Below are 13,459 nucleotides of genomic sequence, written 5' to 3' on the forward strand. Positions count from 1 at the left end.
GTTCAGAAACAGTATGCAATTGGGTATGAGGTGAACATTTTTCACATGTTAACACCTGTGAAATCGGTATGCATCTTATGACTGACGACATCTCCCAAGTGCTGTCAGCCAAGCAACAGTCATGGTGCAGCTGTCACTGCCTCCGCATTCACAACCTGGTTAGTGCTCCTGGTGGCACGGCTGGACAACAGCAGCCCCGGAGTGTTTCAGACATTAAAGATCATTTAAGGCAGGATTTTAAGTCATGTTTATGGTCTGAAAACTTTCCTTTGACAACTTCCAGTAATGTTAAGAAAATACCAGATTGTTGCCAAAAAATATATAATTTGAATCTAGTCACACCCAAAAATATGTAATTTGAGTCTAGTCAAACCCAAATGAGGGACAGTCTACACAATAATTATCCTGTACTTAAAAAAAAAAATGTCAAGGTCAAGAAACAAAGAAAAGCTGAGAAACTGTTTCACATTAAAGAGGTTTGACCACTAAAAGTAAAGAAATCTGAATATGGGCTCTGGATAAAAGTATGGTATGAATGCTAAATTTCCCAAGTTTGACAACTATGTTGTTGCTATATGAGAGAATATCCTTGTTTTTAGGATATACAGACTGAAGTATTTAGGGGGAAAGAAGCAAAATGTCTACCTTACTCTCAAATGGTTTGGGTAAGGAGAGGAGGAATGGATGGATGGATGGATGGATGGATGGATGGATGGATGGATAGATAGAGAATGAATGACAAAAGCAAATGGGGCAAAATGTAAACAACTGGTGAACCTGGGTGAAGGATATTATGGGAGTTCCTAGTACTAGCTGCAACTTTTCTATAGGTTTGAAATTATTATTTCTACTTTGAAATTCTAAGGAAAGAAAGGTAAAGAAAATGCCAGCATAAAAATACCCAGAATAGGAATAGGTATCAGCAGCTTGGAATAAAATTCTGGAAATAATAGTGGAGGTCCCTTTTTAAAATTGCTGTCCCATCAACATGAAAAAAATTAGATATCAACAACTGAGTCAAAAATTGATTCTTCGTTAAAATATGAAAACATTTTAGGAATTCCTTAGCCGATTTGTTTTAGCTGGGTAACCTGAGTAGTTTACTCTAGGAAGGGGAATTAGAGTGATTTTTTTCCACTTTTATTTTTACGCTCCTGAACATGTGAACGTTTTCTAAGAAATGTACATTCTTCAATCATCAAACACAAGTAATAAAACCATTTTAAAGGGAAAAAGGATAATATTAAACAGTGACAGAGTGTTAAGCCACAGTTCCTAGTGATTTTGTTTTACACACATTATATTGATTATTTAACCTGTTTTTATAGATTTGAAGAAAATAAGGGATTTCTCAGAGATCCAAAATGCAGTGAAGTAAATGACTTAAGTATGATTTGAAACAAATAAAGTAATATAATGTTGAGACTGATTAAAATAGACAATAATAAAGTCCATATGTGAGTTCAGTAAAGGCAAACAATAAACCTGTTTTCAACTGGATTAGCCTTTCTTCAAATCATATTCATTTCATTAGTATTTTAATGCTCCATCAACTTTAATTTCTTTCTATATAGGACATAGTCTCTATTAAGTATGGTTTTTCTCTTTATTCTAAAAATTAGTATTATTTTATAACATACTTGGTTTTGGGTTTTTTGCCACGCCACATGGCTTGCAGGATCTCAGTTCCCCAACCAGGGATTAAACCTCGGCCACGGCAGTGAAAGCCTGAAATCCTAACCACTAGGCCACCAGAGAACTCCCGACATACTTGCTACATATTAAAAGAAAATTTTTTTAGGCTTTCATTTTTTTAAATTTCAAAAAGTAACTGCGTAGGGACTCCCTGGTGGTGCAGTGGTCGAGAATCCGCCTGCCAATGCAGGGGACACGGGTTCGATCCCTGGTCCAGGAAGATCCTACATGCCACGGAGCAACTAAGCCTGTGCACCACAACTACTGAAGCCCGCACGCCTAAAGCCCGTGCTCAACAAGAGAACAAGAGGAGCCACCACAAGGAGAAGCCCGCGCACCGCAACGAAGACCCAGTGCAGCCAAAAATAAATAAATAATACACATAAATTTTAAAAAAGTAACTGCTTAAAAAAGTAATTCTTAAATTTTTTAAAAAGGCAACAATTAACCTTCTTGCATTGTTGTTTTTAGCCCCAAACAAGGAAATTCTGTACTATAGAATCTTAAACCTTCTTCTTAAGAGGCAAAGTCTACATTATTCAACTATCCAATTTGATGAAGGAGTAATTTTAAATTTGGCCCTAGACTTACTGTGCCATGATTCTTCTGGAAGCGAATGACTTCTTGTTCATCTTCAAATGTACTACCCATTACCATCTGCGTAACGGACTTCATCGCAAAGCCAAGCATATGCTGGCAGAGAGGGACATGTTGGGACTCTGGGTAGGAGAGCCATTTATCCAATAATTCTTCTGAAAGCTGAAAGAAAACAGAAAACCACAATGATTTACTATTTCCTCCTACTAAATCTTAGAAAAATCCATCAAGTAGACTCATTTCACAGAGTATACAGTTCAACTCCTTAATCAAAGCAAACATTCAGGTGTTTACTGACCTGTCAGGCTAACACTGGCTCCACCAATAATTACATCCCTAATAGTTTAGGTTCAGATTCTGTCAAAGGGCTGATTTGGAAAACAAAACAAACACAACAATGAAAACAGAAAATATAAGTTAAATGTTCAAAGGCTGGGAAAACCTTAAACCTAAAGGAAATTAAGATATTAAAGTCTGGGGCTTCCCTGGTGGCGCAGTGGTTGAGAATCCGCCTGCCAATGCAGGGGACACGGGTTCGAGCCCTGGTCTGGGAAGATCCCACATGCCGCGGAGCAACTAGGCCCGTGAGCCACAATTACTGAGCCTGCGCGTCTGGAGCCTGTGCTCCGCAACAAGAGAGGCCGCGATAGTGAGAGGCCCGCGCACAGCGATGAAGAGTGGCCCCCACTTGCCGCAACTAGAGAAAGCCCTCGCACAGAAACAAAGACCCAATACAGCCATAAATAAATAAATAAATAAATAAATAAATAAATAAATAAATAAATAAATCCAAAGGGGAAAAGAAAAAAAAAAAAAGCCTCTTCCCATTAAAAAAAAAAAAAAAAAAAAAAGATATTAAAGTCTTAGTATCTAATTAAAAATGGTAAAGGTTCCCCACAGACTGGCTGTGATATAGTAAACAATCAATAAATATATGAATATGTCAAAGTCCTAGACATGCTTCAGTGACAGAAACCTCTCAGAGTCCCTTTGTCATTCCTTCATCCAATGAATATTTATCAAATCGCTTGTGGAATAAAAAACAATGTGTAGGGACTTCCCTGGTGGCACAATGATTAAGAATCCACCTGCCAATGCAGGGGACACGGGTTCAAGCCCTGGTCCGGGAAGATCCCACATGCTGCAGTGCAACTAAGCCCATGTGCCACAACTACTGAGCCCACGCTCCACAACTACTGAAGCCTGCACACCTAGAGACCATGCTCCACAACAACAAGAGAAGCCACCACAATGAGAAGCCTGCGCACTGCAACGAAGAGTAGCCCCCACTTACCGCGACTAGAGAAAGCCCACGTGCAGCAACGAAGACCCAACTCAGCCAATAAATAAATAAATAAATAAATAAAACAATGTGTAATAAAAAGATCAAAAGCTTTGGAGGGCTTCCCTGGTGGCGCAGTGGTTGAGAATCTGCCTGCCAATGCAGGGGACACGGGTTCGAGCCCTGGTCTGGGAAGATCCCATGTGCCGCGGAGTAGCTGGGCCCGTGAGCCACAATTACTGAGCCTGCGCGTCCGGAGCCTGTGCTCCGCAACAAGAGAGGCCGCGATAGTGAGAGGCCCACGCACCGCAATGAAGAGTGGCCCCCGCTTGCCACAACTAGAGAAAGCCCTCGCACAGAAACGAAGACCCAACACAGCCATAAATAAATAAATAAACAAATACTTTAAAAAAAAAAAAAAAGCTTTGGAATCAGAGAAACCTTGGGTTTACTTCTGGCTCTGTCACTTAGAAGTAATGTGACTTTGAGCAATTTGCTTGACTTTTACAAGGTTCAGGTGTCTCAACAGTTCAACAAGCATGACATCTCCCACTTTTCACGGTTGCTGTGATAGGGATAATTGTACTTACAGCACACAACACAGTGAGGGTTTTGTGAAATAAAATATATAAAGCCCCTTTCATGTTAGGAACTCAAATTTAAGTTACTTTCCCATACCAACTACATGAAAGTTTTGTCACAGTGTAAAGGACTTCACTGATCTACACATATGCCACTAACATAATTTTGAAAATTTATCATATCTATATAATATTTCCCATTATGTATTCTCTTTCAAAATGTTCCAGAAGACAGACTGACTTCCACAATGGTGGAGTGAGGACTTTGGTGATCTCACTCTCCCTCTAAAACAGTGAAAATACGTGCAAAACAACTAAACAACTAACATCAACCATTTCAGCACTTTGGCAATTAACCAAAACCCAGTATCCACTGAGAAGTGTCTATTCAACAGGAACAATTGAACCTCAGTAAGAAGTGGGGTCTTCAGTGTTTTAACTTAAGGTTATTTCATTTTCCTTCTCTCCCTAGCTCAACAGTAGCCGAAAGTCAGCAACATTGCAGAAAACAGAGCTCTATTAAAAGCACCATCACCACTGGTCATCAAAATGGTCACTGAAAATGGAGGACAGGGAATCCCAAGACTCTAACCCTCCCCAAAAGCAAGTAATGAGCTGGCAAAAACTGTCAAAATCAACTTCTGAAAGACTCTGGAATACAGTCAAAGACTTACAACAACCAGGGGAAGCCTTGATGAAGAAAGAAGCCGTTGCTTTGTGGTAAGAAAGCACTGTGGCATTTTAAACAGCCTGCCTATAATTCCCATATCCCAGAAAGGCAGCAGCTAAGAGAACAGCAGCCCATACTCCTGGTGCAAACTGCTAGGAAGCGATACAGACATTTTTGTCAAAAAATTGTGGCTGTGGGTCTCAACCTGTCTGCCAACTCCCATCAAGGACTGGTGCAAAGGCTGCCCTTGTTTGGCCCAACTCTGGGCATTTCCAGAGCTAGGACAGGTTCCTAGGTGGCTTCTGCTGAAAACATTTAAAGGTGCACGTATTGGCTGCAACAGCTGGGACAAGCAATAAAAAGACCAAGAAGCCAGGGAAGAAAGGGGTTGGGAGAAGAGATAAATGTGGGAATGAGAGCTTTTAAAAGCTTCTGCATATACCAGGGAATTAAGAAAGTCATGCACATGCCCAAGACCAGGATACATGCTCAGAAAAGGTCTGAGAAGACTAGGCTTTCACATCTGGGGTCTTCTGGCTCCATACAAGGAGGAAGTGAGAACTAAAGCAGAGCTGTAAAAAGCCTGGATAAGTGTTAAAGGAGGACTCCAACACAAAGCCAATCTGCAAACACTGGGAGAGTTTTTTAATTTTTCTTTTGTCAGCTTCAAGTGTTTAAGGTAAAATCTGTCAGAACACCAGCTGACCATTAAGCTAACAGAACAGATGCTTCAGTGGCCACACATGACAAAGAATACAGACTTTACAAAAACAGTTTAGAAAAGACTAAACAAGCGAACAACAATAATCCGCAACAGATAGCAAGAACAAACTCTAAGGAAGGTGAAGAATCTGATTTCAAGATTGCCATCCACAGCTGTGCCCCCTCCAGCAGAGTCTGGATCTCAGTCCTGGGAGCATGGGATCTTCCTTGGGTGCTCTGTCTCAGCCCCAGAGTTGGTGACTGCTCCTTTTACCAGCTATTCCTGTATTCTTTAGAGTTATCTTTACTTCTGACTAGCTAATCTCTCATTACTCCAAATCCCCTGCTGTAGTTAATAATTCTTTATATTAAACTTTCCCTATTTAAATAATTGTGTGCTTCATCTCTCCTGATTGGACCCACACTGATAAAGACTTTAAGAAACACTAATCAAGAAGAAGAGAGAGAAGGTACTAATAAGGCTAATGACATTAAAAATATAACAGAGGTACTTCCCTAGTGGTCCAGTGGTTGAGAATTCACCTTCCAATGCAGGGGATGCGGGTTCAATCCCTGGTCAGGGAACTAAGATCTCACATGCCGTGGTGCAACTAAGCCTGCATGTCACAACTACAGAGCCCACGCGTTCTGGAACCCGTGCACCAAAACTAGAGAGCTGGTGCGCCACAACTAGAGAGAAGCCCGCGCACCACAACAGAAGATCCCACGTGCTGCAACTAAGACCTGACGCAGCCAAAAATAAATAAATAAATATTTAAAAATATATATGTATGACAGAATAATTGGCAATAAAGCATGAAAAGAAATGAAAGGTATTAGGATTGGAAAAGAATAAAACTGTCACTAATCTCAGATATCATGATAAACCATTAGAGTTAATAAGGGAATTTGGCAAGGTTAATGACTACAAGGTCAATATGCAGAAATCAACTGTATATATAAGTAACAAACAAACAATGAAATTTTAAACTGGTACCATTTATGATAGCATTTTTGAAAAACCACTAAATATCTAGGAGTAAATTTAATAAAAGATGTATAAGATCTCTACACTTAAAAGAGGAAAAATTATTGAGAAAAACTAAAGACCAAAAAGTGGGAGGGTATTCTTCCATATTCATGGATTGGAAAATTCCATAATATTGTGGACAAAGAATGTTGCCTACCATTCCAGTAAACAACAAATGTTGCCGCCATCAGCCACTGCCGCCCCTCCTCGCCACATGGTGCACCCTGAGGGGATTCAGAATGGAGAAAAACAGGATACTGGCCCTAGATATTTAAGATGTATATCTAAGGAATAATTTCAATAAGCCCAGACTCTTACATCTTCTCATACATAGAAAAGCAATAAAATCACTAATTTGAGATATCTGGTTTTTGCGGTTAGCAGTAGTCTTCTGATGCTTGACTACACAGTTTTTTTCTCAGAATATATACGAATATATCCTGGCTCCTCCCTTACCTCTTCAGAACAGTTCCTCAGAGCCTTCTGAGAGGCTATTTCCCAGGCTATTTTTCTCAGTAAGGTCCCTGAATAAAATATAACTCACAACTTTTAGGTTGTGCATTTTTCCCCAGTCGACAACATGTAAAGGTAACTTTACATACATCAAGTGACCTACACAGGTACTTAGTTTTGACAAAGGTAACACTACAGTACAATGGAAAAAGGATGATCTTTCAATAAGTTATGCTGGGTCAACTGGATAACCATATGGGAAAAAATGAATGTTAACCCCCTTCCTCATTCTTTACACAATAATAAATACTAAATAGATTATAGATCTAAGTTCGAAAGGTAAACAGTAAAACTCTCAGAACAAAACTTAGATGAATATATTCATGACATTAAGTTAAATAAAGATTTCTCACATAAGATTTAAAATGCAGTAAATGTAAAGGCAAAAAAAATAAGTTAGACTACACTAAAATTAGTACCTGTTCATCAAAAGACAAGCTTAAGATCATATAAAATCAAGCCACAGTAGAAGATACTTGAGATATACACATATATAATATATATGCACACACACATACATCCAATAAAGTTCTTAAATTCAGAATTTTTAAAAACCTCTTAAAAATCAGTACAAACAGAGAAAACCCAAAAGAAAACTGGGCAAAAGACTTGAAATAGCACTACACCAGAGTGACTATCTAACTGGTCAATAAACAAATGAAGTTGCTTCGTTTTATTCACCATCAGGAAAATGCAAATCAAAACCACAATGACAAGTTCCTCCCTTCAGGGAACTTGCACAAACCTCTTAGATAGGCTCATCCACCAAAGGGCTGACAGCAGAAGCAAGAAGAACTACAATCCTGCAGCCTGTGGATCAAAAACCACATTCACAGAATGATAGACAAGATGAAAAGGCAGAGGGCTATGTACCAGATGAAGGAACAAGATAAAACCCCAGAAAAACAACTAAATGAAGTGGAGATAGGCAACCTTCCAGACAAAGAATTCAGAATAATGATAGTGAAGATGATCCAGGACCTCGGAAAAAGAATGGAGGCAAAGATCGAGAAGATGCAAGAAATGTTTAACAAAGACCTAGAAGACTTAAAGAACAAACAGAGATGAATACAATAACTGAAATGAAAACTACACTAGAAGGAATCAATAGCAGAATAACTGAGGTAGAAGAATGGATAAGTGACCTGGAAGACAGAATGGTGGAATTCACTGCTGCAGAACAGAAAAAAGAAAAACAATGAAAAGAAATGAAGACAGCCTAAGAGACCTCTGGGACAACCTTAAAGGCAACAACATTCGCATTATAGGGGTCCCAGAAGGAGAAGAGAGAGAGAAAGGACCAGATAAAATATCTGAAGAGATTATAGTCGAAAACTTCCCTAACATGGGAAAGGAAATAGCCACCCAAGTCCAGGAAGCGCAGAGAGTCCCATACAGGATAAACCCAAGGAGAAACATGCTGAGACACATAGTAATGAAACTGGCAAAAATTAAAGGCAAGAAAAATTATTGAAAGCAGCAAGGGAAAAATGACAAATAACATACAAGGGAACTCCCAAAAGGTTAACAGCTGATTTCTCAGCACAAACTCTACAAGCCAGAAGGGAGTGGCATGATATACTTAAAGTGATGAAAGGGAAGAAACTACAACCAAGATTACTCTACCCGGCAAGGATCTCATTCAGATCCGATGGAGAAATCAAAAGCTTTACAGACAAGCAAAAGCTAAAAGAATTCAGCACCACCAAACCAGCTCTATAACAAATGCTAAAGGAACTTCTCTAAGTGGGAAACACAAGGGAAGAAAGGACCTACAAAAACAAACCCAAAAAAATTAAGAAAATGGTAATAGGAATGCACATATCGAAAATTACCTTAAACGTGAATAGATTAAATGCTCCAACCAAAAGACACAGGCTTGCAGAATGGATACAAAAACACGACCCATATATATGCTGTCTACAAGAGACCCACTTCAGACATAGGGACACATACAGACTGAAAGTGAGGGGATGGAAAAAGATATTCCATGCAAATGGAAATCAAAAGAAAGCTGGAGTAGCAATACTCATATCAGATAAAATAGACTTTAAAATAAAGAATGTTACAAGAAACAAGGAAGGACACTACATAATGATCAAGGGATCAATCCAAGAAGAAGATATAACAATTATAAATATATATGCACCCAACATAGGAGCACCTCAATACATAAGGCAACTGCTAACAGCTATAAAAGAGGAAATTGACAGTGACACAATAATAGTGGGGGACTTTAACACCTCACTTACACCAATGGACAGATCATCCAGACAGAAAATTTATGAGGAAACACAAGCTTTAAATGACACAATAGACCAGATAGATTTAATTGATATTTATAGGATAATCCATCCAAAAACAGCAGATTACACTTTCTTCTCAAGTGTGCATGGAACATTCTCCAGGATTGATCATATCTTGGGTCACAAATCAAACCGCAGTAAACTTAGGAAAATTGAAATCATATCAAGCATCTTTTCTGACCACAATGCTATGAGATTAGAAATGAATTACAGGGAATAAAACGTAAAAAACACAAACACGTGGAGGCTAAACAATATGTTACTAAATAACCAAGAGATCACTGAAGAAATCAAAGAGGAAATCAAAAAATACCTAGAGACAAATGACAATGAAAACACGACGATCCAATACCTATGGGATGCAGCAAAAGCAGTACTAAGAGGGAAGTTTATACCTATACAAGCCTACCTCAAGAAACAAGAAAAATCTCAAATAAACAATCTAACCTTACACCTGAAGGAACTAGAGAAAGAAGAACAAACAAAACCCAAAGTTAGCAGAAGGAAAGAAATCATAAAGATCAGAGCAGAAATAAGCGAAATAGAAACAAAGAAAACAACAGCAAAGATCAATAAAACTAAAAGCTGGTTCTTTGAGAAGATAAACAAAATTGATAAACCATTAGCCAAACTCATCAAGGAAAAGAGGGAGAGAACTCAAACCAATAAAATTAGAAATGAAAAAGGAGAAGTTACAACAGACGCCGCAGAAATACAAAGCATCCTAAGAGACTACTACAAGCAACTCTATGCCAATAAAATGGACAACCTGGAAGAAATGGACAAATTCTTAGAAAGGTATAACCTTCCAACACTGAACAGGAAGAAACAGAAAATATGAACAGACCAATCACAAGTAATGAAATTGAAACTGTGATTAAAAATCTTCCAACAAACAGAAGTCCAGGACCAGATGGCTTCACAGGTGAATTCTATCAAACATTTAGAGAAGAGCTGACATCCATCCTTCTCAAACTCTTCCAAAAAATTGCGGAGGAAGGAACACTCCCAAACTCATTCTATGAGGCCACCATCACCCTGATACCAAAACCAGACAAAGATACTACAAAAAAAGAAAATTACAGACCTATATCACTGATGAATATAGATGCAAAAATCCTCAACAAAATACTAGCAAACAGAATCCAACAACATATTAAAAGGATCAGACACCATGATCAAGTGGAATTTATCCCAGGGATGCAAGGAATCTTCAGTATACACAAATCAATCAATGTAATACACCATATTAACAAATTGAAGAAGAAAAACCATACGGTCATCTCAATAGATGCAGAAAAAGCTCTCAACAAAATTCAACACCCATTTATGAAAAAAACTCTCCAGAAAGTGGGCATAGAGGGAAACTACCTCAACATAATAAAGGCCATATACAACAAACCCACAGCAAACATCATTCTCAATGGTGAAAAACTGAAAGCATTTCCTCTAAGATCAGGAACAAGACAAGGATGTCCACTCTCACCACTATTATTCAACATAGTTTTGGAAGTCCTAGCCACGGCAATCAGAGAAGAAAAAGAAATAAAAGGAATACAAATTGGCAAAGAAGAAGTAAAACTGTCACTGCAGATGACATGATACTATACATAGAGAATCCTAAAAATGCCACCAAAAAAATACTAGAGCTAATCAATGAACTTGGTAAAGTTGCAGGATACAAAATTAATGCACAGAAATCTCTTGCATTCCTATACATTAAGGATGAAATATATGAAAGAGAAATTAAGGAAACAATCCCATTTACCACTGCAACAAAAAGAATAAAATACCTAGGAATAAACCTACCTAAAGAGACAAAAGACCTGTATGCAGAAAACTATAAGACACTGATGAAAGAAATTAAAGATGATACCAACAGATGGAGAGATACACCATATTCTTGGTTGGAAGAATCAATATTGTGAAAATGACTATACTAGCCAAAGCAATCTACAGATTCAACGCAATCCCTATCAAATTACCAATGGCATTTTTAACGGAACTAGAACAAAAAATCTTAAAATTTGTATGGAGACACTAAAGACCCCGAATAGCCAAAGCAGTCTTGAGGGAAAAAAATAGAGCTGGAGGAATCAGACTCCCTGACTTCAGACTATACTACAAAGCTACAGTAATCAAGACAACATGGTACTGGCACAAAAACAGAAATATAGATCAATGGAACAAGATAGAAAGCCCAGAGATAAACCCACGCACCTATGGTCAACTAATCTATGACAAAGGAGGCAAGGATATACAATGGAGAAAAGACAGTCTCTTCAATAAGTGGTGCTGGGAAAACTGGACAGCTACATGTAAAAGAATGAAATTAGAACACTCCCTAACACCATACACAAAAATAAACTCAAAATGGATTTGAGACCTAAATGTAAGACTGGACACTATAAAACTCTTAGAGGAAAACATAGGAAGAACAGTCTGACATAAATCACAGCAAGATCTTTTTTGATCCACCTCCTAGAGAAATGGAAATAGAAACAAAAATAAACAAATGGGAACTAATGAAACTTAAAAGCTTTTGCACAGCAAAGGAAACCATAAACAAGACAAAAAGACAACCCTTAGAATGGGAGAAAATATTTGCAAACGAATCAACGGACAAAGGATTAATCTCCAAAATATATAAACAGCTCACGCAGCTCAATATTAAAGAAACAAACAACCCAATCCAAAAATGGGCTGAAGACCTAAATAGACATTTCTCCAAAGAAGACATACAGATGGCCAGAAGCACATGAAAAGCTGCTCAACATCACTAATTATTAGAGAAATGCAAATCAAAACTACAATGAGGTATCACCTCACACCATTTAGAATGGGCATCATCAGAAAATCTACAAGCAACAAATGCTGGAGAGGGTGTGGAGAAAAGGGAACCCTCTTGCACTGTTGGTGGGAATGTAAATTGATAGAGCCACTATGGAGAACAGTATGGAGGGTCCTTAAAAAACTAAAAATAGAATTACCATATGATCCAGCAATCCCACTACTGGGCATATACCCTGAGAAAACCATAATTCAAAAAGACACATGCAACCCAATGTTCACTGCAGCACTATTTACAATAGCCAGGTCATAGAAGGAACCTAAATGCCCATCGACAGAAGAATGGATAAAGAAGGTGTGGTACATATATACAATGGAATATTACTCAGCCATAAAAAGGAATGAAACTGGGTCATTTGTTGAGAAGTGGATTGATCTAGAGAGTGTCATACAGAAGGAAGTAAGTCAGAAAGAGAAAAACAAATATCGTATATTAACGCATGTATGTGGAACCTAGAAAAATGGTACAGATGAACTGGTTTGCAGGGCAGAAGTTAAGACACAGATGTAGAGAACAAACATATGGACACCAAGGGGGGAAAGCTGCCCGGGGGTGGGGATGGTGGTGTGATGAATTGGGCGATTGGGATTGACATGTATACACTTATGTGTATAAAATTAATGACTAATAAGAACCTGCTGTATAAAAAAATAAATAAAATAAAATTCAAAACAAAATACCCCTATACATATACCAATACCAAGGAATGGTGAGGATGCAGAAAAAGCAGAATTCTCATATGCTGTGTGGGACTGTAAATGGTAAAACCACTGTGAAAAACTATTTGGAAGCACCTACTAATGTGTCAGTTCATTTAATCGTTAATACTATGTGACAAGTAACTGTTATTGTCTCCATTTTACAAATGAGGAAATGTGTCACAGAAAATAAGTAACATGCCCAGGGCCACACAAAAAAAATCACAGAATTCCTATTCCAACCCAGGCAGCTCGATGACGAGTTCAAGCTCTCAACCACTATGCCTCTCTATGTGGAAGAAGGTAAAAAATATATCTTTAGAGTAACCAACTATGTTCATGTTGGGTAAGAAGGAAACTAAAACCAGATCAAAGAACTTCAAAAACAGAAGGTGTTCTAAGATTAAGGGTCAGGATGTAGGCCAAGAGTAGATTTAGGAGTGAGAGAAATACAAAGTGATAAGCAGTTTGCTGTCAGAAACTCAGAGTTTGAGACTGGTCCCAACATTTAATAAAAGGAATGCTTTTGATTAG

General features: G+C 38.1%; 1 protein-coding gene across 1 annotated transcript in view; it reads right to left on the reverse strand.

Annotated features, from left to right (window-relative positions):
• Window positions 1-13,459, reverse strand: part of CYP20A1 (cytochrome P450 family 20 subfamily A member 1) — a 66,515-nt gene that overhangs the window by 34,503 nt on the left and 18,553 nt on the right. The window contains exon 5 of the mRNA XM_068544629.1: window positions 2,287-2,454. Coding sequence (XP_068400730.1) covers window positions 2,287-2,454 — 168 coding nt within the window. The remainder of the gene's footprint in view (window positions 1-2,286; window positions 2,455-13,459) is intronic.

This window comes from Eschrichtius robustus, chromosome 5, assembly GCF_028021215.1.
Source record: "Eschrichtius robustus isolate mEscRob2 chromosome 5, mEscRob2.pri, whole genome shotgun sequence".
Taxonomy (NCBI): Eukaryota; Metazoa; Chordata; class Mammalia; order Artiodactyla; family Eschrichtiidae; genus Eschrichtius; species Eschrichtius robustus.